We start from the raw sequence: 27,674 nt of genomic DNA on the forward strand, positions 1-27,674 counted from the left end.
AAAAAATAAAATAAAAGATCAAAGTAAAATGGAAAATGAAGACATAATATGCATTTAAATGAATTGGTTACTCTTCGGTTTATTTAGACAGTGAAAATGATTTCTTATGTGTTAAAGGGTTTGGAGATGAGCTAAAGATTAACAAGTGAAATTTCATTGTATAATAATTTATGTGATAATTCTTTATGAAATAATTTACTTAACGAATGTAATATGGTTATTTCACTACCTCTTTATTGAATACTTAGCATGTATTCGTAATGCTGAAAATGAAGACATAGCCATGAAAAGTAACATTCATTACCCTCTGGAAATTTTCAACCCTTACAAAGGTTTTATATTTTAGAGATCTTGTATTTTTTGTAATTGGGGTGGTTGTTTTATTTATGCTATTTCCTTCAGTACACACATAATCTTATTATTCCCACCTTCATGTAAATAAGCCCATGTTTTCTCCTTCGTCCTCCACTTTGAGAACCTCAGCACTAATCATTTTAACCCTGTTTAACTTACTGGCCTCAGGAAGCCAGCACCTTTCCTGCCTCCCATCCCCCAAATTCTAACTACATGTTCATCTTCTCTACTTGGGGGTCTGATAGTCATAGCAAAGTTGTCATGTTCCAATTGGCTTCTGTGATTTTCTGCGTCTCAGTGAATGACAACCCCGTCCTCCCCCAAACCCTGCTCCACCCACAGCCTCCCACGTTTTGGCTGATAGCAACTCCATCTGAACAGTTGCTGAGGCCAAATGTTTTGGAGTCAGCCATTCTTCATTTCTCTTTTTTTCCCTCACATTCTCCAGCATGTGCAAAACCAGCGGAAAATCCCACCATGTCTACCTTTGAGATAGATCCCGCATATAGTGCCTTCTCGGTGCTACTATTTTGGCCAAGCCGTCTAACCTTTACCTGCTCACACAAGCCTTCCTCGCTAGTCCTGCTAATTCTGCCTTTTTCCCTCTTTGGTTTATTCTTAACCAAGTATTCCGTTAAGTCAGATCCTTGCACAACTGTGGTCTGAGTATTGAAGTACCTGCTAAGGATGTAAGAAACCAATTTTTCACCGGTTACTCACCACCTCTCCCCCGCACCCATTTTGCTCAGACACTCCGGCATCTTCTCTGTTCCTGGGTCACATTAGCCACTCTGCTGGCTCGGGGCCTTCATACCTGCTCTTCCCTCTGTCTGGAATTCCCTACAATCGGATCACTCTGGCCCGCTTCCTCAGATCTTTACTCAAAATCAGATTTGTAGTGACGGCTTAGCTGCACATCCTGTTTAAAACTGTATTCTCCTCACAAGACTCCCTGGAATACGTTTTCCCCTTTCTTTTTACATTTCTCTCCATTGCCTCTATCTCTTTCATACGGTGTACGTGTGTTACTTGTTTGGCTTGTTTTCTGTGCATTCCACGTAGATTGCAGTGGATATTCCACGAGGGCACAGGTTGTTTGTTGTCTGAATCCTCAACCTGGCACCAGTGTGGCTCTGAGTAGTTATTTATTACACAAGTGAGTGAGTCCAGTAGGGAATGAAGGTCCTTTTCAGTCTGACCTTTGCTTCCTTCACCTCAACAGCCTCATGCTCCAGCCATGCTGACCAGTTTGAAGCTGCTTATACATATTCTGCTCTCCATTGTCTCAGAACCTTAAACATTTTCTCCCAGTTCTCAGACCTCTGTCTTCCACTCCTGTCGCTCCCCATCCACTGTTTTTCACCTTACCTCAGGACCCCTGGACCTTCCAAATAACAATTTGTTGGATAAAACTTGATCTGACACTCTTCCTTGGCATCATGCCCTATAAGCTGGTTCCACTGTTCTCAGAGGGATAGTAGTCTTGGAGCAAGAGTTTATTTCCCTGTCCTGGGATCGAACCTAGACACCAGTTCACCAGGGGCTTAGAGACTGGAAGCAGAATTCTCTGATTGTTACCCAGTTTGGAAGCAAAAATGTCACAAGGAGGCAAAAACTGCAAAACAGGTACACAGTTTACCATTAGAGACACACAGCACAGTGGGAGAACACAGAGAAATAGCTTGTTTTATTTAAGTCGGAAGCAAGACAGAAGCACAAACCCAGAGAGTATCAGCATCCTCTCTAATGAGGAGAAGCACAGTAAGTCAGAAACTGGACTGAGATCCACACTCATAGAGAAGTGCAGGAGTCCTGAACGAGGAACACAGTTAAGAGGTGCCTTAAATCGATTATATAGAACAGTCCTTCTGGGTCCTGGTTTACCTTTGACTAGTTACATTGTTTCTTTATTCACTCACAGGTCCTAAGACCCTCCCCAATGTGCATGTGCATTTTTGTGCTAAAATGGATCCCATCTCACCTGTGGGTGCTTGTCCACACTTATTATGGACCTCCTCCCTTTTTGACCCTCTAGGAGCCTTCTTGCGAATGTGCAGAAGTGAAGTCTTCCTTGAACTCAGGAGTGGGCACCTTATCTCTTTACTTCAGCAGAGCTCAGCTTCAGCCACTAGCTTTGTCCTCAGAGTGTCTGAGTGAGAACAAAGCTTCAATCCTACTCCACTAAACAACCACCAGCTGTCCATTTTAGGAGTCCGGCTATCTCCCACATCTCAACTCTGGGTTAGGAGTAGTTTCTGGGGATTCTCCAAGTGTCCCCCTGTATTTCTGTCAGCAACACACCAGCATTGTTTTTAAAATTTGGTGATTTATAAATGAAATGTACTTTAGAGATACCTGAGAATCATAAAATGAGGCACAACAGAATCCTTTTTACCATGAAAGGGCATTGGGAACTAATAGAGTGAAATAATATTATTTGAAAACATTGAGGAGCAGTTTCCAGTAATTAACTTCTCTGTCATATTAGTAAGAATGTTCAGCTGTAATTATAGAGGGTATACATTTGAAAAATCAGATTACTGCAATTAAAAAAGCATAACAAAATAACTCATGGCTCCATTTTGAATACATTGTTCTGTTTAGTTCCCCTCAGGGTAGTATTGGTTAATGACAAACAGCAGTGACCTTTACAGACACAGACTCTATTTTAAAATAATCAGGCTAATTTGGCAAAGAGATTAATTGAATTAGAAATTCTGACATAACAAAGATGCAGATATTTTGTGCCACTTTGCTTTATTTTTAAGTCCCAGGAGTCGAAACTGATGTGAAAATGTTGTGGGTGTGGACAAACGGAAGGATATGAAAAGAATTTTACTGTTAATGTATGAAATTGTGCAAATGGCAAGCTCTCATGGAGCCACAGTTTGTAATAAATGATTTAAAGGCATTAGCAAAGGAAACACACCTAATATGTAGTTTATGGATTTCATTGAGAGCTGAAGCCATCAGCATTGTCTTATTGCCTGCTGGCGCTTACAGTTCTTCACTAAGTCAAAACTTACGCATCCTTCCCACTTTAAAAATTGTTGAAGTGCTTATTAATTTTCAATATCAAATGACAAAGACAAAGTAAGAATCATGTAAATGTGTTCATATTTTATGGTAGTTGGATTTACATTTAGAATAAGTGCCTAATAGAGCCACAAGTGTGCTGACATGATGTCCTAATTTTAAAGACCATTTCTTCTTTAGGGTAATAACTATTAAAATAAGAAATTTAATTTTTGCAGTATGTTTAAATATCTGATGACCAATGAGATTGAATATCATAATGTTGACCTTTTCTTCTCTCGTATGCATTGACTATAGTATAGATAAAGCATCCCCAAGTGTTCCAACGGGCAATCCGAAAAATTCACAAGGATTTCCTTACCAGATTCCACTGCTGGTGTTGCTAGTCAGGGTTCATCTTCTGCACGTGGTGATGGCCACACACACACAGACACACCCTATAGCATGGTTGGTTCAGTGTCATACACGCAACCCACCTTCATTTGGTGGCTATGTGCTGGCCTAAGACCCAACACCACTTTGTAGCCAGCTTTCAGAAAGATGAAGAGAACATGGGAAAAGATACAGTTGTTAAAGTTATCGACCGACGAAGGAGTATCGCTTGTACTTGTATTTCATACCCAGATCTCACTGGGGAATCAGTGACACAGTCGTACTGTGACATGGAGGCTGAGAAAGTCACCTTTGGCTAAAGAGTAGCTTTTTACACCCAACTCTGTACCAGAAAGGGGAAAAAAAAATAATGTTGATAGACAGAAAGCCACTTCTACCTCAGCCCATGTGTGTCTGCTGGAAAGACTCTTAAGAGTCCATTATTTCAAAGACTCAGCGTTTAGTCCTCTCTGCTGCATCTCTGACAGTTGGTGTGAAATATTGTTGTTGTCGGACACGACTGAGCGACTGAACTGAACTGATTGTTGTCGTTATTTTAGTCGCCAAGACGTGTCCAACTCTTTTATGACCCCATAGATTGTAGCTCACCAGGCTCCTCTGTCCATGGGGTTTCCCAGACAAGAATGCCATTTCCTTCTTCAGGGGATCTTCCTAACCCAGGGATCAAATTTGCATCTCCTCCATTGGCAGGCAGATGTTTCACCACTGAGTCACCTGGGAAGCCCAGTGGGAAGTATACCCATTTTGAAAGGATTCAGTTATTGGAAACTCTTTGTAATATATTGGTCACATGATAAATTTATGTTAAATTTTGTCCATCCTTAAAATGTGGCCATACCTAGTACTCATTTCTTAGGATTTGTTATGATTAAGAGAGTGTCATAATTTTCCTCTTTGATTTAGTGGTCTTACACTTTTGTTAATACAATACAAGCTTGCCTACTGAGTTTGGAGCGCTGTCAACCCAAGTTTCTCTTGAGCTGTGACCCACAAGTCTTTCATATGAATTCTGCCCCACGCAGTGACCCTATAACTTTTCTGTGTTTACCAGATGCTTGATTCTTCCAGCTAACATTTTTACCTCTGACCTCCACCTCTGCTGCCAAAGCAGTTCTGACATTTTCAGCAGCTGTTTCCTTACCTTTAGGAGAGGTATTTATTCACCATAAATAAGTGAGCTGTCAAGAGTGGCTGGGGCTGCATGTCATTAATTTTCCATATCTAACTAATGTTATTTCCATTGTTTGATATAGTTCTTCCAGTTTTCATAATCATTCTTCAATGTGATTTTTATCTATAGGCCTAGTTAAGTCATATAAAGAATACATGTAATATTTATATTATTTTTATTTGTATATTATATGGTGATGGTAGTTTAGTTACTAAGTCATGTTTGACTCTTTGCAGCCCACTGTAACCCGCCAGGCTCCACTGTGTATGGGATTTCCCAGGCAAGAATACTGGAGTGGGTTGCCATTTCCTTCTCCAGGCAATCTTCCTGACCAACAGATCAAACCCACGTTTTCTGCATTGGCAGGTGGATACTTTACCATTGAGTCACCTGGGAAGCCCATAATATATTACACATAAATAATATTACTTACATAATAATAAATTAACAAATTAAAATAGCTAAATAATATAAATTTTATTTTTATTTACTTTCAAAAATATTGATTTGTTTATTTGGCTGCACTGGGTCTTAACCGTGGCATGTGGGGACCTAGTTCCCCAACCAAGGATTGAATCCCAGCTCCTTGCATTGGGAGCACAGAGTCTTAGCGACTGGACTACCGGGGAAGTCCCAAAGGTTGTTTTTATGTTTGTTCTTGTTGTTCTGTTTTTATAGTCTTAAAAAGTGAAATCTATTTTATTCTTATGATTGTACAAATGGTTCATGATTATTGCAATAAAAATACTTAGGGTGAGGAAAAGGAAGTAGAAGTTACCTAAAATCTCAATACCTACAAAAAAGTATTTTTAGTATTTTGACTGCCAATCTTTTGTAAATTGCATCAATACACATATACAGGTACCACATTCATGTTGATACAATTAGGATAATTTTATATACATCATTTTTATCAATGACTTTTTTTTTTCTTGTTGATAGCCTTTTTGCTGTTGTTGATGATGAGAAAGTTAATTTAAATCTCTTGTTGGTTAGGTAGATTCCAGTTACTATTCTGCCATATATAATACTGCAATAAATCTTTCTGTACAATCTATCCTCTGAGTGTCTTTTTGTCAATGGGATTGAAGCTTATTTGGAATTAGAGTCTACTGCTAGTTTTAATTTCACCTCTCATTCGTTCTGGTAGTTTTCTAGGAACATGCAGATCAGATCCCACATTCTTTTTTCATAATAAATGCATTTTATGAAGAGAGTTTGGGCACTATCTTTTTGCTGGGATGTATACATTTTTCTTCTATATATTTAATTCAATTTAATGCCTGGTAAATGGATGTAAAAGACAACTTTCCATTGGTGATGTCACTTCACATTGAAATTTATATGTTAGAGTTTTGTAGAAATGTTTTTTTTAAGTACTATGAAACTTATTCCATGTGACACTGTCTTGTACAGAAAATTTTTTCTTCAAAGGCTTATTTAAATTTAAGTACTCTGATATTTCAAGACCTATTAAAACAGCATGTCAGATCAAAGAAAATGTCATTAGTTAGATAACTAGCTTTTAGTAAATCTGTATTCATTCCAATTGCCTATTGAAAATGCTCTCAAACTTATGATTAGCAATTTATTTCATCATCTTATAATTTATTTTATGCTTCCCAATTTATTTTATGAGTTTGTTATCTCCTTATTTTGTAGTTTACAGAACATTATTTCTATGTACCAAAAAAAAAAAAAAAAACCCTATATATGACATTCCTCTTCACTCTTGCATACTTTGTTTTGGCCTCATTTTTCAAGTGTTACTGAGAACATAATAAGGTGTGTTCTGGAAAGGAGAGTGGTGCTGAGTTCATCATCCACATTTTGCCTTTCCTGGCTCCATCTATTTGTCTGTATTGAATGCCTAGACTCCTGTATTTGGGAAGACATTAGGACCATAATGGTGAATAAAAGAGATATATTCCATCTTATGGAACTTGCAGTTCAGTGAGGATATAAGTATTAAAGAGGTACATTTACAAACAAATTTAAGGTTACACCTGAGATGAGTGGAGGCAGAGGTATGGTGAGTGATCCTTGGCTGCAATGATCAAGGGGAAGTTTCCAGAAAGATTACCCTGAGAGAAGGTTGAGCTGAGAGATCTCTGATGAGGGAAGAACATGTGAAAAGGGCTGAAATAAGAAACAGTGCGTCACAGTTGACTAAGTCTAAGAGTGCCAGGGTAAGAGTTTTAGTCTTTATTTTAACAAAAGTAAAGTGTCAGTGTTCAGTGGAGTGATGTGATATGACACGCATTTAGAAGGAATCTGTGTAGTTGAAATTTGGAGAAAAAGTATAGAAAGCAAAAGGAAGTGTAGGGTCCCAGTTATAGGCTTTTACAAGAGTACAATTGCAAGAAAATGATAATTTATGTTAAGGTGGTTCTGGCCATAGGTATGAAGAGAAGTAGATATATTTTACAGATATTAGGTGGAAAGAATTGGAAGGGTTTGGTGACTCAAGTATTCAGTATTTATAGACAGAGGGATGGAAAGCACCTAAGATGATGCCCAAGTCTTTGGCTAACCAAACACAATGAAATTTGGTGCCACTTTCTGAGATGTGAAAGGCTGAGAAGACCTATTTTGGTGGGAAATGGTGCAGGTTTGGTTTGGAGCAAAAGAAATCATTCATCCAGATAATGTTATATTCTGGAATCACAAAGAATAATATACTAGGTGGTGGCTGTTATTCAGTTGCTAAGTCATGCCTAACTCTTTGTAACCTTGTGAACTATAGCACACCAGGCTTTCCTGTGCTTCATTTTTTTCCAGAGTTTGCTCAAGTTCATGTCCATTGAGTCGATGATGCTATCCAACAATCTCATCTTCTGTCATCCCCTTCTCCTCCTGCCCTCAGTCTTTTCCAGCATTAGGGTCTTTTCCAATGAGTCAGTTCTTCACATCAGGTGGCCAAAGTATTGAAGTTTCGGTATCAGCCCTTCCAATGAATAGTCAAGGTTGATTTCCTTTAGGATTGACTGGTTTGATCTTGCAGTCTAAGGGACTCTCAAGAGTCTCTCCCAGAACCACAGTTTGAAAGCATCAATTCTTCAGCACTCAGCCTTTTTTATGGTCTAACTTTCACATCCATACATGACTACTGGAAAAACCACAGGTTTGCCTATATGGACCTTTGTCAGAAAAGTGATGTCTCTGCTTTTTAATTCGCTATCTAGTTTTCATAGCTTTACTTCCAAGCAGCAAGTAAATATACTAGGTATTTTCTTTGAATAGTCTTCTAAATTTTGCAGTTCTTTTTTAAACAAGGAATTTGAAGAGTTTATTGCTCTTTGTGTTTGTTTAACATATTACCCAAAATAAAATGATTCAAAGATTTAAAAATACACACTCTTTTTTTGGGATTCCTCGAATACTTTATCACTATAGTGAGTGGGCTTAGTTCTGTTTGTAGTTTTTTTGTTTGCATTTTTTGGGCAATGTACTATAGCTATTTTCATCTTTTCCTGAGTAGAGTATGTTGCTGGGAATGACTAGTATTTGAATCAGCTGTGCACCAAATGATGTAGATAGGGACGAAGTATAAACAGTGAAAAATTGTAGCTTGTTGGACATTAGGATATATGATGTTCTTTGCAGAATATAAACACTTTTTAGAATAAAAAATAATAGTACTTTTAAGACATATTTAAAGACAATTGCTCCTTGTTCTACATAATGTTTTATGCTAACCTCAGTCATAGGTTTTGTTTTTTTTTGGTGGTATATTAAATATTTTATTAAATATTAATACAAATCTAAATATTAATGTGCTCTACAATCTGAAAGTGTTAGTCGATCCAGTAATGTCCAGTTCTTTGTGACCCATGGACTGTAGCCCACCAGTCTCCTCTGTCCCTGGGATTTCCCAGGAATGAATACTGGAGTGGGTTGCCATTCCCTTCTCCAGGGATCTTTCCTGATCCAGGGATCAAACCGGGGTCTCCTGCTTTGCAAGTGAATTATTTACTGTCTGAGCCACCCCTTCAACCTGAATTACTGACTTTATTCTGATTATTTCTACTGTTGAATTTGTACTGCCAAAATATTGTTTAAAAATAATAAAATCCTAGAGGTAATTGAAGGTGCTTAAGTGACTTTTCAATGGAGTATTGATTAGCAAATGGTTTGAAGTTTTTCTCCCCTGGCATCTTCACTCTTTAAATAAGAGCCCATGGTCTTTTCTTTGGGTTAGTATGAGACCGAAAACAAAATCAAAAAGAGTTTTTTCCCTGAAATAGAAATGAATATTACCAAAAAGAAAATTAAATCAATATAAAGGTTTTATTCCTAATTTTAATTTTGATGTTAACATATTGTCTCTATTTTATTGTCTTTTTATGTTAACATTTAAATATTTTCAGCTTTTATCAAAATCTGAAAATGAATGTTTTTTTCACTTGGAAAAATCTAATGTCTTATCTTTCTTTTCATAGGTCTCATATCTTTTGGGTGAACAGAAGTCTACCTTTATGGGGCTTACAGGTTATGTACAACTTTGTTTTATTCCTATATGTCTAGTTGTATTCATATTTTACAGGACAAACTACTGGGGAGAAAATTATTGATATTAAAAAATTGAGATTAAAAATAAACAATTAAAAATTGTTTATTATTTAATTAATCTTAATGCACATCTTGAAGTTTTTATTTCTATGTTAACCTGAGCCTTGCATTCTACTTGTTAAGAATTTCCTCATGATCAGGATTAGACTTCAGAAAGCTTAAGTAAAACAATGTTTGAAGTCACAACAAGTTCTCCAAACTAGTTTATGTGTTCCTAAATTCTCATGTTTGAGAATTATTTTTTGAAAAATTTTGAAAAATTTTTTGAAAAATGTTTGAAAAATTAGTCAAAAGCTCTTAACCATGTTTGCCTTATGTTCTCAGTATCAGGGGCATGGCAGCATCTTGATGAATAATTGTTAAATGAATAAACAAACGAACCAATAGCTCTTATTACCAATGGGAAGAGCTTGGTCCCTTAGTAGATAATTTTGCAAATAAAACAAAAAGTATGCCCTGTCACTAAAAGGTCCTGAAGAAGGAGTAAGGGAATGTGAAGAGAACAGTGCTTCTGGATCACACATTCGGTGTGTTTCCTGGAGTCCTGTGTGTTGTTCTTTGTTCCTTTTCCTATTGAATTTCATGCCTAGCAAAATCTTTACGACTTCACATTTCCTCTACTCCTGTCTCTTTCCTTCAGATGCTTTTTAGTTTCTGTTAATTTTCAAAAGCAAAAATTATTCAAAGGGTAGCGTCCCTAAGATTAAAAGCATTAGAGATTGGAAGACAGCTGAGTCTGGAAGGAATGGAGAAACTCTAAGACTCACTGTTTATAAGCAAACATTAAAATACTTTAAAATCAAATGTTTGGTTTGTCATTTAACATCAGGGTGATTCTGAGATCTGTACGTTTTATAAGCAACTATGAATTATTTTGATTATGTATTCATTGTGTTTATTACTATGAAATCATGTTTTTGCTGTGTTTGCATAGTTCCTATTTTATAAGTTGTGTTTTATGTTTTTTTTTTAGTGAATCTTATAGCAGTGCCATTAACTTACAAATAACTCTTTTCAAATATTTCAGTTTCACTAAAAATGCAGTTTTTTAATCTCTAAGTTAGATTCCTATATTATCCATTAGTGAGGTGCACACTTGTAAAGTAAGTTAGTATTTTTCTGAATAATTATATATGGCCTTGAAATATATTTTGATCATTCAAATTGTTTTTACTTAATAGTGATATCTTTAAATAAGAACGCTCATTTTTCAATAGGATTTTGAGTAATTCATCCTGAAAATGGTTTCAAGGTCACCTAACAAGGTGTACCTTTAGAATGGCACACATGAGTTAGAAAATTTGTGGGGAAAATCTAAAAAGTTCAACTTTTTTATTTTAATAATGTCTGGCTACTGTATGCAGTTCCAGAGTTATTTTACTTATATTGTCATGCATTCATATGCTTTTAAATTATCCTTATGTTTTAATATTCACCTATATCAAAATTTTCATTAAAACAGGAATCAGAATCTAAAACTCTAGGGTATCTGCTTTTCTCAGACAGGTTGACTTAACCCTCACAAATCAATGAACAAATATATTTGTTATCTTAAATACTTCATGTTGATGCTTGCTTAGTATTCCTCTCTCCCAAAGTGCTTAGAGTCTTTAACACAAAATAATTGGGATGTCCTTTCTGTTGGTGCCACTGTTCTTTGGGAGTTGAGCTGAGGAAATTGTATGTGGAGTCGAGACGAGAGAAAGGCGGGAACTTGTCTAGGGCAGTGCAGGATGCCGGTGTCCGCTGCAGAAGGGGGATTGGTTATGAAGTCTGCTCAGACGGAATCTGAAAGTATCTTGGACCGTTTGCTTTAATGTTCAAGGATGTTCCTGTTAACCTTTGTTTGAGGTGGATGATAGGATGCAAAGTATCCCTCAACTCCAAGCTTGTATTCTTTGATTTTCTGTGGGGAACTGCCATTTTTGACGGGTGAACTGAGAGGAAGGCTGTGTGGCTGGTCATGTGATTGCGTGTGTCAGGAATACATGCACACACAAACGAAATCTAGTCTTTACATATTATTCAAATTCCAGTCATCTGACTATTCTAATCCCACACTTACGTTTGTGGTAATAAATTTTAAAAGACTTACTGAGGAGAATTAGACATTATAAAAACAAAACCACTGTGCCCGGGACAGCCTGCTCCCTACCACCTGTATATAGAAGTTAAGAGAGTCAAACAGCACCTCTGTTGCTGAAACTTGGTCTCTGTTCACCAGAGTCAAATAGAAACACGGAGACAGAATTTTGGGTGAAGTAGAAAAGAGTAGCTTCAATTGCTTTGCCAGGCAAAGGGGGCCACAGTGGGCTAATGCCTTGAAGACTGTGTGACCCATCTTGGAGTGAGGAGTTTTACAGTGTTCAAGAAGCAGGGTGTCATGAGCTTGTGGACAATTCTTGGATTGATTGCCATCAAGGTGAAGTTTCAAGCATGATCAACCTTCTGCTTTCAACCAGTCTAGGGTCTATTTTCTTGTGGTCAGCAGTTTTCATCTGGACAGGGAGTCTGCTTCCTGTAAAAACAATTTAGGGATATGTGTCACGCTTTTATCTGTATCTTTCAGGGAACTGGGATTTCAGTGATACTGTTATGTGCTAGAATTATAGTCTAAATTGTTACCAGTTCTTTAGCCCAACAGCTTTTCTTTGTTTCTGTATCTTCACATTTCCCAATCATTAACTCTTGAGTCAGCATTTTACTTCAAAAGACAAGGACACAGGGCCTTGTATATGGTTTCAATCCCTATATCATATATGATATATATACACACTCATATATGCACATACATACATAGGCATATATTTATAAATTGATAATATATTCAGAATATATATATATTGTTGCATTTTCTCACTAAGGTATAATTTACATTTTAGGTTTTAGTGGCATTGATAAGTCTCTTTGAAACAATACTGCTTGGTTATCTCAGTTATAAGGTAAGTTGTTTTAATTAGAAATTTTCTGCCAGTGGAACACACTACTAGCATTTTCCCAGTATTCATCTATTTATAATTCACACTCCGGGGCTAAAGCAAGATCTTCTTAAACCCCTTTAATTATTTTGGGCCTCTCCAGTATGTAAAAAAAAGTTGTGGTAATATAGTAATGTTTTCCTTGGTGGCTTAAACACACTTCACTAATTCCTCTGGTCTAATTTACCCAGTACATGCATGCTTATATTAGGCAAGTGAATGGAATGGTTTGGCTTTTTATTGTTCCCAGCCTCTTCTGATCTGTACAGAAAACACTGAGTCTGTTAGGAATTATGAAAATGAATTCCCTTCATTGTTGGCAAAGCTTTGCTTGGCTAACCCAATTTAACAAATGTTTATTGAGCTCTTCTTTGATGGAGAGGACCACACTGTGCATTGTTTTTTTTCTTTTCTCAATGAGTTTACAATCCAGAAATGGGGGTAGGCAGGAGAAGATTACACAGGCAATAATAATACAAGATGGAATAATAAGTACTTCCCATGAGATGCAAATAAATCTCCGTGGGGGTTCATCAGTTTAGTTCAGTCACTCAGTCGTGTCTGACTCTCTACGAACACATGGATTGTAGCAAACCAGGCTTCCCTGTTCATCACCAGCTCTCAGAGCTTACTCAAACTCATGTCCATTGAGTCAGTGATGAAAATCAGCCATCTCATCCTCGGACATCCCCTTCCCCTCCTGCCTTTAATCTTTCTCAGCATCAGGGTCTTTTCCAATGAGTCAGCTCTTCGCATCAGGTGGCCAAAGTATTGGAATTTCAGCTTCACCATCAGTCCTTCCAATGAATATTCAGGATTGATTTCCTTTAGGATGGACTGATTTCATCTCCTTGTAGTCCAAGGGACTTGGACTTGAGAAGGAGTCTTCTCCAACACCACAGTTCTAAAGCATCAATTCTTCGGCACTCAGCTTTCTTTATAGTCCAACTCTCACATCCATACATAACTACTGGACAAACCATAGCTTTGATTAGATGGACTTTTGTTGGCAAAGTAATGTCTCTGCTTTTTAATATGCTGTCTAGGTTGGCCATATCTTTTCTTCCAAGTAGAAAATGTCTTTTAATTTCATGGCTGCCGTCACCATCTGCAGTGATTTTTGTGCCCAAGAAAATAAAGTCACTGTTTCCATTGTTTCCCCATCTATTTGCCATGAAGTGATGGGACCAGATACCATGATCTTAGTTTTCTGAATGTTGAGTTTTAAGCCGGCTTTTTAGTTCTACTTCATTTTCTGCCATAAGGGTGATTTCATCTGCATATCCGAGGTTATTGATACTTCTCCCAGCAATCTTGATTCCAGCTTGTGTTTCATCCAGCCTGGCATTTCGCATGATGTACTATGCATATAAGTTAAATAAGCAGGGTGAAAATATACAGCCTTGATGTACTCCTTTCCTGATTTGGAACCAGTCTGTTATTCATGTCCAGTTCTAAGTATTGCTTCTTGACCTGCATACAGATTTCTCAGGAGATAGGTCAGATAGTCTGGGATTCCCATCTCTTTTAAGAATTTTTCACAGTTTATTATGATCCATACAAAGGCTTTGGTGTAGTCAAGAAAGCAGAAATGGATGTTTTTCTGGAACTCTCTTGCTTTTTTGAAGATCCAGTGGATGTTTGCAATTTGATCTCTGATTCCTCTTCCTTTGATCAATGCAAAGAAACAGATGAAAATATTAGAATGGGAAAGACTAGGGTTCTCTTCAAGAAAATCCCTTCATTCTTTCTGGAGTTATTTCTCCACTGATCTCCAGTAGCATATTGGGCACCTACCAACCTGGGGAGCTCCTCTTTCAGTATCCTATCATTTTGCCTTTTCATATTTAGTATCTATTTAAGAAAATTAGAGAGACCAAGGGAACATTTCATGCAAAGCTGGGCTCAATAAAGGGCAAAAATGGTATGGACCTAACAGAAGCAGAAGATATTAAGAAGAGGTGGCAAGAATATACAGAAGAACTGTACAGAAAATATCTTCACGACCCAGATAATCATAAAGGTGTGATCACTCACCTAGAGCCAGACATCCTGGAATGTGAAGTCAAGTGGGCCTTAGAAAGCATCACTACGAACAAAGCTAGTGGAGGTGATCAAATTCCAGTTGAGTTCTTTCAAATCCTGAAAGATGATGCTGTGAAAGTGCTGCACTCAATATGCCAGCAAATTTGGAAAACAGTAGTGGCCACAGGACTGGAAGAGGTCCATTTTCATTCCAATCCCAAAGAAAGACAATGCCAAAAAATGTTCAAACTACTCCAGAACTGCACTCATCTCACACACTAGCCAAGTAATGCTCAAAATTCTCCAAGCCATGCTTCAATAGTTCACAAACCATGAACTTCCATATATTCAAGCTAGATTTAGAAAAGGTGGAGGAACCAGAGAGAGAGGTCATATCTTGGGATGAAAAGACCTATTAAGCAGAGTCCTTGAACCAGTGATTTCACTAAAGTAAGATCATAATTTCACTAAAAAGAAAAAAAAAAGGCAGAACAACAGGGAATTGTAGAATTACCAAAGGCATAAAATAAGAAATGTGCATATAATATTGGAAGAATGAATAAATATTTAGGTTTGGGCAGCATATGGTGTGTTTGGGAAAATATTGTTGGGATAAGTTTGCTAGAGTATTGTGAGGGCCTTGTAGAGAAACCTAGAATGGGAAGTTGGTGCAGGACATTGAACATGAGAGGTCTATAATTGTAACTAAGTTTTAGGAGTATTAGTTTGGAACATCTGCACAACCAAAAGTCAAAGAGATATTCCACTGAAGTCCATATGTTCTGCTAAGACACAATTGCAGTAGGAAAGGAAAAGTGGGAGTGAAGTTTTGGCCAGGTGAGAGGAATAAACTTTCAATGCAGGGAAAGTCATGAAAGTAGAAACTGAAGAAATCATCAACAGATTGGTTGAGATAGAACAGGAGAACAAAATGTGAAATATCGGTTTAAGATTTCCTAAATCCAAATGACAGTACAAGGCAGTAAAACCAAGAAAAATTACATCAAGGAAAAAAATCAGATTGGGTTCAAGATAGATGGAATAATGGAAATTGTTTGGGGAATGATGAATTTGAGGTATTTTTGGACAAATAGATGTGATATGCAGACAACTGAAAAGGAAGATCTGGGACTTGCAGGAGAGATTTATTAAGTGTTGGCAGTCATTTCCAGTGAAATGATGAAGGAAGTGTGCAAGTCCATTAAGGATGGGATAGTAACTAATGGAGAAGAGATGACCCATGTTAATGGAGATGCTTATGTTGTGGGTCTTGAAAGAATAGAGCAATGAGGGCGGACAGAGGAATAAGTGAGAAGGGTGGAAAGTCTTCCAAATGGTTGTCATAATGATTGCTGATTTCCAGTTCACAGCTATTGCATGTACTGTATCAACAAGCACACTTAAGGTTCTGTTTTGGGGGGATTCTTATCTAGCATATAAATTTTTTTCTCACTTCATAACATAAAGTCTTAAAGGCAACATTCTGTTGACTACTTTTTTAATCTTTAATTTAGAGCAAGAAATCTTTTCAAATTCACCTTTTTCCCTGTCCTCCTTTATAAAATTCTTATATGCTCCACCTAAAGAACATAATAGCAATGTCTAATCAGGTGAAATGGATGAATTAGAAAAAGTAGAAAGAAAAGAGTGAGTGGTTTCCAAATAAACACAGATGCAGTGATTTACTGATTGTGAGGAAAATAAAATACTAGGAATGACTAAGAAAAAAAAAAATGGTAGATGAAAGATATGAATGATGGCAGGTTTAGTAAGAAGCTTGAGAAAAGCCATTGGGTTTACAGTTTAGGAGATTATTTGTTATTCATCCTTAAGAGACCAGTTTCAATGGCGTACAATTGATAGTAAAATTTTCAAATGAAGACTGTTGATTGGTCAGTACAGGAGCTCACTAAAGTAGCAGAATGAGGTGGAAGATTGCCTCGTGATGGTAAGAATCTGCATCATTTAAAATGAGCTGGTAGAAGGGCAGGAAAAATGATGGATGAAGCAAGATTTATTAAAAGTAGGAATAAGCTAGGTTAGGAAGTTGAGGATTACTAATTAACTTTGGATACATTCTGTTCTTTTCTGAGAACACTGAAGATGGAAAATGGTGCCTGAAAGAATATTTTGAAGTTGGAGGAGATAAGCTGGAAAATTTTGCATATAGATAGCCACTCAACCCTAACTTACCTGGAAAGAACTAGCTTAGTGACAGAGAGTTTAGGAGGAGATGTTGAAGAGAGCTCTTTAAATGATTTATTAGTGAATCTCCTCATCAAAATAGAGCTTCATGGCAACGGGACCACACCTATCAATAATTACCTTAAATGTAAATGGGTTGAATGCCCCAACCAAAAGACAAAGATTGGCTGAATGGATACAAAAACAAGACCCCCATATATGCTGTCTACAAGAGACCCACCTCAAAACAAGAGACACATACAGACTAAAAGTGAAGGGCTGGAAAAAAATATTTCATGCAAATGGAGACCAAAAGAAAGCAGGAGTCGCAATACTCATATCAGATAAAATAGACTTTCAAATAAAAGCTGTGAAAAGAGACAAAGAAGGACACTACATAATGATCAAAGGATCAATCCAAGAAGAAGATATAACAATTATAAATATATATACACCCAACATAGGAGCACCGCAATATGTACGGCAAACACTAACGAGTATGAAAGAGGAAATTAATAGTAACACAATAATAGTGGGAGACTTTAATACCCCACTCACAACTATGGATAGATCAACTAAACAGAAAATTAACAAGGAAACACAAACTTTAAATGACACAATGGACCAGCTAGACCTAATTGATATCTATAGGACATTTCACCCCAAAACAATCAACTTCACCTTTTTCTCAAGTGCACACGGAACCTTCTCCAGAATAGATCACATCCTGGGCCATAAATCTAGTCTTGGAAAATTCAAAAAAATTGAAATCATTCCAGTCATCTTTTCTGACCACAGTGCAGTAAGATTAGATCTCAATTACAGGAAAAAAATTGTTAAAAATTCAAACACCTGGAGGCTAAAGAACACGCTTCTGAATAACCAACAAATCATAGAAGAAATCAAAAAAGAAATCAAAATATGTATAGAAATGAATGAAAATGAAAACACAACAACCCAAAACCTATGGGACACTGTAAAAGCAGTGCTAAGGGGAAGGTTCATAGCATTACAGGCTTACATCAAGAAACAAGAAAAAAGCCAAATAAATAACCTAACTCTACACCTAAAGCAATTAGAGAAGGAAGAAATGAAGAACCCCAGGGTTAGCAGTAGGAAAGAAATCTTAAAAATTAAGGCAGAAATAAATGCAATAGAAACTAAAGAGACCATAGCAAAAATCAACAAAGCTAAAAGCTGGTTTTTTGAAAAAATAAACAAAATTGACAAACCATTAGCAAGACTCATTAAGAAACAAAGAGAGAAGAACCAAATTAACAAAATTAGAAATGAAAATGGAGAGATCACAACAGACAACACTGAAATACAAAGGATCATAAGAGACTACTACCAGCAGCTCTATGCCAATAAAATGGACAACTTGGATGAAATGGACAAATTCTTAGAAAAGTATAACTTTCCAAAACTGAACCAGGAAGAAATAGAAGATCTTAACAGACCCATCACAGGCAAGGAAATTGAAACTGTAATCAAAAATCTTCCAGCAAACAAAAGCCCAGGACCAGATGGCTTCACAGCTGAATTCTACCAAAAATTTAGAGAAGAGCTAACACCTACCTTACTCAAACTCTTCCAGAAAATTGCAGAAGAAGGTAAACTTCCAAACTCATTCTATGAGGCCACCATCACCCTAATTCCAAAACCTGACAAAGATGCCACAAAAAAAGAAAACTACAGGCCAATATCACTGATGAACATAGATGCAAAAATCCTTAACAAAATTCTAGCAAACAGAATCCAACAACATATTAAAAAAATCATACACCACGACCAAGTGGGCTTTATCCCAGGAATGCAAGGATTCTTCAATATCCGCAAATCAATCAATGTAATACACCACATTAACAAATTGAAAGATAAAAACCATATGATTATCTCAATAGATGCAGAGAAAGCCTTTGACAAAATTCAACACTCATTTATGATTAAAACTCTCCAAAAAGCAGGAATAGAAGGAACATACCTCAACATAATAAAAGCTATATATGACAAACCCACAGCAAGCATCACCCTCAATGGTGAAAAATTAAAAGCATTTCCCCTGAAATCAGGAACAAGACAAGGGTGCCCACTCTCACCACTACTGTTCAACAGTGTTGGAAGTTTTGGCCACAGCAATCAGAGCAGAAAAAGAAGTAAAAGGAATCCAGATAGGAAAAGAAGAAGTGAAACTCTCACTGTTTGCAGATGACATGATCCTCTATATAGAAAACCCTAAAGACTCTACCAGAAAATTACTAGAACTAATCAACGAATATAGTAAAGTTGCAGGATATAAAATTAACACACAGAAATCCCTTGCATTCCTATATACTAACAATGAAAAAACAGAAAGAGAAATTAAAGAAACAATACCATTCACCATTGCAACAAAAAGAATAAAATACTTAGGAGTATATCTACCTAAAGAAACAAAAGACCTATACATAGAAAACTATAAAACACTGATGAAAGAAATCAAAGAGGACACAAACAGATGGAGAAACATACCGTGTTCATGGATTGGAAGAATCAATATTGTCAAAATGGCTATTCTACCCAAAGCAATCTATAGATTCAATGCAATCCCTATCAAGCTACCAACGGTATTTTTCACAGAACTAGACCAAAGAATTTCACAATTTGTATGGAAATACAAAAAACCTCGAATAGCCAAAGTAATCTTGAAAAAGAAGAATGGAACTGGAGGAATCAACCTGCCTGACTTCAGACTCTACTACAAAGCCACAGTCATCAAGACAGTGTGGTACTGGCACAAAGACAGAAATATAGACCAATGGAACAGAATAGAAAGCCCAGAGATAAATCCACGAACCTATGGACACCTTATCTTTGACAAAGGAGGCAAGGATATACAATGGAAAAAAGACAACCTCTTTAACAAGTGGTGCTGGGAAAACTGGTCAACCACTTGCAAAAGAATGAAACTAGAACACTTTCTAACACCATACACAAAAATAAACTCAAAATGGATTAAAGATCTAAATGTAAGACCAGAAACTATAAAACTCCTAGAGGAGAACATAGGCAAAACACTCTCCGACATAAATCACAGCAAGATCCTCTATGACCCACCTCCCAGAATATTGGAAATAAAAGCAAAACTAAACAAATGGGATCTAATGAAACTTAAAAGCTTTTGCACTACAAAGGAAACTATAAGTAAGGTGAAAAGACAGCCGTCAGATTGGGAGAAAATAATAGCAAATGAAGAAACAGACAAAGGATTAATCTCAAAAATATACAAGCAACTCCTGCAGCTCAATTCCAGAAAAATAAATGACCCAATCAAAAAATGGGCCAGAGAACTAAAAAGACATTTCTCCAAAGAAGACATACAGATGGCTAACAAACACATGAAAAGGTGCTCAACATCACTCATTATTAGAGAAATGCAAATCAAAACCACAATGAGGTACCATTACACACCAGTCAGGATGGCTGCTATCCAAAAGTCTACAAGCAATAAATGCTGGAGAGGCTGTGGAGAAAAGGGAACCCTCTTACACTGTTGGTGGGAATGCAAACTAGTACAGCCACTATGGAAAACAGTGTGGAGATTCCTTAAAAAACTGGAAATAGAACTGCCATATGACCCAGCAATCCCACTTCTGGGCATACACACTGAGGAAACCAGATCTGAAAGAGACACGTGCACCCCAATGTTCATCGCAGCACTGTTTATAATAGCCAGGACATGGAAGCAACCTAGATGCCCATCAGCAGATGAATGGATAAGGAAGCTGTGGTACATATACACCATGGAATTTTACTCAGCCGTCAAAAAGAATTCATTTGAACCAGTCCTAATGAGATGGATGAAACTGGAGCCCCTTATACAGAGTGAAGTAAGCCAGAAAGATAAAGAACATTACAGCATACTAACACATATATATGGAATTTAGAAAGATGGTAACGATAACCCTATATGCAAAACAGAAAAAGAGACACAGAAATACAGAACAGACTTTTGAACTCTGTGGGAGAAGGTGAGGGTGGGATGTTTCAAAAGAACAGCATGTATACTATCTATGGTGAAACAGATCACCAGCCCAGGTGGGATGCATGAGACAAGTGCTTGGGCCTGGTGCACTGGGAAGACCCAGAGGAATCGGGTGGAGAGGGAGATGGGAGGGGGGATCGGGATGGGGAATAAGTGTAAATCTATGGCTGATTCATATCAATGTATGACAAAACCCACTGAAATGTTGTGAAGTAATTAGCCTCCAACTAATAAAAAAATTTAAAAAAAAATAAATTAAAAAAAAAAAATAGAGCTTCATAAATATGTTGTTGTCAAGTTGCTAAGTTATGTCAGACTCTTTTGCAATCCCATGGGCTGTATCCATTAGGCTCCTCTGTCCATGGGATTTCCCAGGCAGAAATACTGGAGCTAGTTGCCATTGCCTTCTCCAGGGGATCTTCCTGATCCAGGGATCATACCCATGTCTCCTGCATTGACAGGTGGATTTTTTTACTGCTGAACCACCAGGGAAGCCCATAAATATGTACTGATTGACAAATTTGGATTTTGGAAGCCTAGGAGAATGAAAACAATCAAGTAAATTAATATCCAAGGTGTTATCTTCTAAGGTCCTTAGTATGCATGTGATAAATGTTGAATGTAATATACAGAAAGTGAGGTACTGAAAAATAAGGATGTGGGTGTTTTTCTCTAATTTAATGAAATATTTTCCACAAGAGTATCTACAAATACATAAACTGGTCAAAATATTAATCTGCATTTGTGAATGTATTTGCTGCAAATTCTAATTAAAACTTAATATGAAATTAACTTTGAGGCTTTTTAGCTAGTAGTCATTTAAAAAGCACAGACTCAAGATGGAATTATAGTTTCCTCTTGTGATTTTATGGTGCTGACCTTTGTAATCAATTAATTCCTGCCATTTATAAAGTGAGAGCAAAGATTATAAGACCTAGTAGGTAGGGCTAGATGATATATAATATTTTCATTTTGACCTTCATAGACATTAACGTCTAGGTCATGCTGGTTGGGTCTTGTGTGTTACAACACGAAGGCTAACAAGGGCTTATGTGACATGGGGAGGATGGGTTGCTGTTAATTACCTTCTTTTTGTTCATTGTTGTCTTCTAGTCATTAAGCCATGTCCAACTCTTTTGAGACCCCATGAACTGTAGCCCACCAGGCTCCTCTGTCCCTGGAATTCTCCAAACAAGAGTACTGGAGTGGGTTGCTATTTCCTCCTCCAGGGGAATCTTCACAGTCCAGGGATCAAACCCGAGTCTCCTGCATTGTGGGCATATTCTTTACCATCTGAGCTACCAGGGAAGCCCTTTTCTTTTCATATATTCAGTCAAATTTGTGAACTCTTCTGACTCAATAGCTGTTGGATACACTGTTGGAATGAATAAGTGATAACTATTTACAGCACATATATAAGGTAAATCCATATAGCAGAACTTCAAATGAGGTCCTTCTCTCAAATTAGGCTTTTAAGAAAAATTATAGACAGATATGAAGAAATGGATATTGCATTAGGAGTGAAATCCATCTCTAATATTGCTGTTTGATATTTCTAGTTCTGAATATAAAATCTACATACAATTTTCTCTTATTTGTTTATATCTATATGTATACACAGATAATGTATATGTTTACATATACAACATATATGTTTGTACACACTATTTTAGACATTCTAAAATAAGCATGACTTAATCCTTAACTTAAAAGGTTTAAACTATCATGGAGACTAAAGTTTTTTAAAATCAAAAGACTTAATAGGTAGCAGCAAAGTGAGCAAAAACTCTTTAAAGTGTATGTTAAAGTTCAGTTCAGTTCAGTTCAGACGCTCAGTCATGTCCAACTCTGCAACCCCATGAATTGCAGCACGCCAGGCCTCCCTGTCCATCACCAACTCCTGGAGTTTACTCAAACTCATGTCCATCGAGTCGGTGATGCCATCCAGCCATCTCATCCTCTGTTAAAGTTAGCAGATAATAATTTCAAAATCCCTGACATTCATTTCTTTTGTCCTCTGTCATACAGACAGCAGGTCTGAACTTAAATCATCATTCTGTTCATGTTTGTCACAACTTGGCAAAATATCCATGAAGCTTGCCTGACAAGAAAATTCTTATTCCTCTGTCACATGAATATCGTCTGTGTTTTTATCAACTGTTTTCAAAAATATAACAGTACTCTACATACACATTCATTAAATCAAAAGGAGACAAAAATGCATAATTTCCAAATTCACCACACCTAGAAAGCTTTGGTTAAATCTGCAGTTCTTTTTTCTGTACAGTAATCACTTTATAAAAAGCATCGATTCTGAAATGTTAGCATCATGATGGACTTATTTCTGGAAAAGAACAAAGAATTCATCCTAGGACTCCTAGATCCCGGTGATTCTGCTTATTATGCCACAGGAATGGCAAATCTAAGCATCGTTGGGTTTAACGTTTAGATATACAAAGTAACGCTGCCATAGAGATACTCCATATTTTAAACTCACTAAAAGAAGGTTAAGTCTTCTGGATTAAATATTTTAAATATAGGTATTCTTAATATTAGAGAAGAAAGTGCTTTTTAAGAGTCTCTTGTTCCCAATTTGGGCTAACAGCAAGTAGATTACCATAAGTCTTATACTTTTTAAAGTGCTTTTTTTTTTTTAGAGTTACCTAGGTAATAGTTCTAAACTTGTACTTTCTTTTATGATAAAAATAAAAGCTTGGTACATTTTAGGAAATCATCTGTTTTCTTGAATTTTTATTGGTTGAGGAAAGTTGCATCCATACCAAATATAAAATAGATAAATTTTATTTATATTTTACTGAATTATGTCAATAAGAAGAGGAACATGGAGAGTTCTACATGCTTAGAACAGTTAAAGCTACTTCTTAGAAACTATCTTTTTTCTTTAAGAAGTTACCTTTTGGAAGAAGACTAATGCCTTTCATCTCATTCAGGAAAATATAATTAAGCGGAACAGGTATTTAACTTTATTTTGAAAGGTATGTGCCTGCCTTTTGGATCTTATTTCACACTTCTCTACATAGTGCCATCTCTAGATTTATGCTTTCTCTTTTTGCCATAATTGTTTTTATCATGAGCCTATATCATGTAGGCTCATGGGGACCCCTTAACAGCCAATGCAACTTTTGGATAATTTCCCTATTTTTCATCAGCTATTTTTAGGGGAGATAATTTGTGAATTTATCTTTAAGTTCAGAAGACAACCTGAGATTTTAGAACTAAACCTAATGAATATAACTGAAAAAGACATTTATTTTTAGCAATGAGTAGATAGCCTCCCTGTATAACTTTAGATTGTGTAAGTAAGTCCTCAGGTGGAAGTTCATCATTTGCCACAACATACACACGCACACACACACACACACACACATTAGCTATGAATCAACAGGAGCGTGTTTGACATAATGCAGATACAGATTTTATTGAGGAGCTTCAGACTGGCAAGGACTGTGCTTGAAACAGAGCAAAGAATGTGAACTAAATGTATGCTCTCAGCTGGACCATATGAAATTCAGTCACATGAGTGCAGTGAAGTTGCTCAGTCATGTCTGACTCTTTGTGACCCTATGGACTGTAGCCTACCAGACCCTTCCATCCGTGGGACTTTCCAGGCAAGAGTACTAGAGTGGGTTGCCATTTCCTCCTCCAGGGGATCCCTCCCAGGGATCGAACCCAGGTCTCTTGCATTGCAGGCAGATGCTTCACCATCTGAGCCGCCAGGGAGGCCCAGTGCTCTCGCCTGGACCACATGAAATTCAGAGTCAAGTGTTGATTAAATATATAAAAACAAACGGAAAAAAAGGAAGAAGGATGTTGATGAAGAATCAAAAAACCAAGTGTGGGAGTCTGATCTTGTCTAGAGTGTGTGTAAAGAGGAGGTGAGGAAAGTCTCAAAACACTCAGAAGATTTGAATTAATAGCTGAAAGATGTGTGTGAGTAAAGGAAAATTGGAGAGGAAGGTGGGGAGACCAATTAGGAGGTTAGAGTGGGAATAGAGTTAAATTGAGAACCAAACAATCCAAGATACATTCATGAATCAGAAAGTCTTATTCAACAATTATACTTAGGATGAGGTGGTTAGATGGCATCACTGACTCAACAGACATGAATCTGAGCAAACTTTGGGAGACAGTGAAGGACAGAGGAACCTGGCGGGCTACAGTCCATGGGGCTGCAAAGAGTGAGACGCGACTTAGTGACTGAACAACAACGGCATGTGAAAAGAAGATGCGAACTTTCTCCAGGATCTTTGGTTTTTGTTGCTGAATAGTCAGCTAGGACAAACATCATAAATTTTACTTTTAGGTTGTCCATTTTATTGGCATATAGTTGCTTGTTGTCGTCTCATAATTCTTTTTGTTTCTGTAGTATCAGTTGTAACTTATTTTTCCTTTCTAATTTTATTGATTTGAATCCTCTCACTTTTTATTCTGATGAGTCTGCTAAAGGTTTATTGATTGTGTTAATCTTCTTGAAGAGCCACCTTTTAGTTTCATTGATCTTTACTGGTGTTTTCTTTGCCTCTATTTCATTTTTTCCTGCCCTGATCTTTATGATTTCTTTCCTTCCACTAACTTTGAGTTTTGTTTATTCTTCTTGCACTAGTTGCTTTAGGTGTAAGGATAGGTTGTTTATTTGAGATTTTTCTTGTTTCTTGAGATAAGATTGCATTGCTATAAACTTCCTTCTTAGAACTGCTTTTGCTATATCCCATAGGTTTTGGATTTTCATGTTTTCATTGTCTTTTAAATTTTACTTCTAGACAAATTACCCACAAGGTGCCTTTGAGGCATTCATGTGAAACAACACATTAGACAGTGGAAATCTGAAACTGACTCTCAGATACAATATTGATCCAGGCTAGAGATACAACATTGGAAGTCATTGGTTTATTATTGATAATAAGTTGAAGTTGTAACATAAATGAGATTACCTAAAATGGATATATAGCCAAGTACTCTTGAAATGCTTTCTTCCAGAAAATTTCTGTTGAGCTTTGTGGTCATAAGTTTAATGATTTATATGACTGCATCAGGAAGACTTAAAACAATAAAATTTTTTGAGTGTTTCCATCCACATGGATCCAAGAAAAAGAAATACAAATGCTTAAATTCAAAATCAAAGCAATTATACCAGAAGGGAAGAGAATTATAAAATATTTGGAACTTGCATGTATTCAATATCATGCTTATTGAACTCTAATGGTCATGGAAACAAATAAGTTCTGCAAAATGTTAAAAACATGTATCAAGGTAGTTAGTGGTGAAGGTATGGGGGTTGGGGCATTCCAAGCAGAAGGAGAAGTGTGAGCAAAGTTATAAAAGGTGAAATAGCCTAGCTCGTTCAGAGAACCATGTCAAAATCAGTTCTATATGTGGTGAATCTATAGCTGAATTCAAGATGGGTTAGGAATACAGTAGGTACAAGTCAAACCAGTAGCCATAGTTCAAATTGTGAAGCTTCATATGATATAATGAGGAGTTTGGATGTTGGCGATGGAGATTTGCCATTTTAGAAAGATTCTCTGACTTGGAATATGGAGGATAAATCAGAAATGGACCCAACTGAATCACATTTTAGCCATCAGACTCTCTTAGTGGTTTGAGGGAAAATGATAAAAAATAAATGTTGTGTTAGATCTGGAAATGAAGAGAAACATCAGGGGTATAGAAGCTTTTGGTTTACTATGAACTAAACTTTTCCAGTGTTCCACAGCTAAGAAAACTAATGCTAATCTTAATGTACATTAGCAGAAAGATCCTGCCATGTGACCAGTGATAATGATTCCCATTACATCCCCCTTCTCTGGTCACATCAGTCTCTTCTCCTGTGTAAAATCATTGACATTAAGGCACAATGTACAATGATTAGTAAAAAATACGGTGAGGAAAGAGTAAGCCAAATGTTACGCCTTCTGGAAACTGAGTCATGTAAAAAACTGTTAAATAGTAACATTAACCAGCACAATAAAAAAAAATAGAAGTGTTGCATAATGAAAATTAAGTATAAATGGTTTATTGAATACACCTGATTCAGTGCAAGTAGAAAAGCCTTTAACCCATCCTATGTTTCTCCTTCAAACCCAGTCATTGTCCTTATGAGCCGTGCTGATCCAATGAAATCTGTTAGGCCCCTTAGTTTTTTTTTTTTTTTTTGCAAGACAAATCTCAATTTAGTATTTAAGTGATAGTGTTCAGTATATAAAACATTTAAAGTTCTCATCCAGTTTTAGCTTTTTCTAAGCTGGAAACTTCCCAGGTGGCACAATGGTAAAGAATCCATCTCCCGATGCAGGAGACATAAAAAGTGTGGGTTCAGTCCTTGGGCCAGAGAAAATCTCCTAGAGGAGGAAATGGCAACCTGCTCCAATATTCTTGCCTCAAAAATTCCATGGATTGAGGAGCCTGGTGGGCAACAGTCCGTGGGATAGCAGAGAGTCAGACACAACTGAGCATGCTGGGAACTCAATGGGGCAAGGATCTTCTTGGGAGGCTTCTCCTATGTCCACCTCCTCCTCATCTGAAACCAGCTGATCGTGGTCCCTCAGGGCTGAGGAGGCACCAGGAGAAGGGAGGTCCTGACTGACTGGCCCAGGAATAGTCTGTAATTGGGTTGCTCTGATGGCAGATATAGGCGGGGCTTTTGTGGTTTTCCTAAGGCCTTTGGCGGAAGCTCCTTGATGCCTCAAGCCCTGGGTTCTGGGTGTCCAAGGGCCACCATCTGTTAAGATTCCCTGTCTCCTCAGGCCCGCAGCTCTTCTGAATCTGAACTTAAAATGGCCATACATTTTATTCTGTAGGGTCTCTATCTTATTCCCAGAAAATAAGTCGCTCTGTCTTAGTATCGGTGTAAGTGTAGCCTGTTCTTATCTCAACATTCTTTCTCTTTGCTTTGCTGTTTTGGGTTTGTTTTTTTTGG

At 37.0% G+C, this 27,674-nt stretch overlaps 1 protein-coding gene across 4 annotated transcripts in view; it reads left to right on the top strand.

Moving 5' to 3' along the window:
- KCNT2 (potassium sodium-activated channel subfamily T member 2) overlaps nt 1–27,674 on the top strand; it is a 429,544-nt gene that overhangs the window by 133,060 nt on the left and 268,810 nt on the right. For all 4 annotated transcript variants that reach the window (XM_043924233.1, XM_043924236.1, XM_043924234.1 and 1 more), the window contains exons 4-5: nt 9,397–9,445; nt 12,409–12,468. In XM_043924233.1, the coding sequence (XP_043780168.1) occupies nt 9,397–9,445; nt 12,409–12,468 (109 nt within the window). The remainder of the gene's footprint in view (nt 1–9,396; nt 9,446–12,408; nt 12,469–27,674) is intronic.

The sequence above is a fragment of the Cervus elaphus genome, chromosome 14 (assembly GCF_910594005.1).
Source record: "Cervus elaphus chromosome 14, mCerEla1.1, whole genome shotgun sequence".
Lineage (NCBI taxonomy): Eukaryota > Metazoa > Chordata > Mammalia > Artiodactyla > Cervidae > Cervus > Cervus elaphus.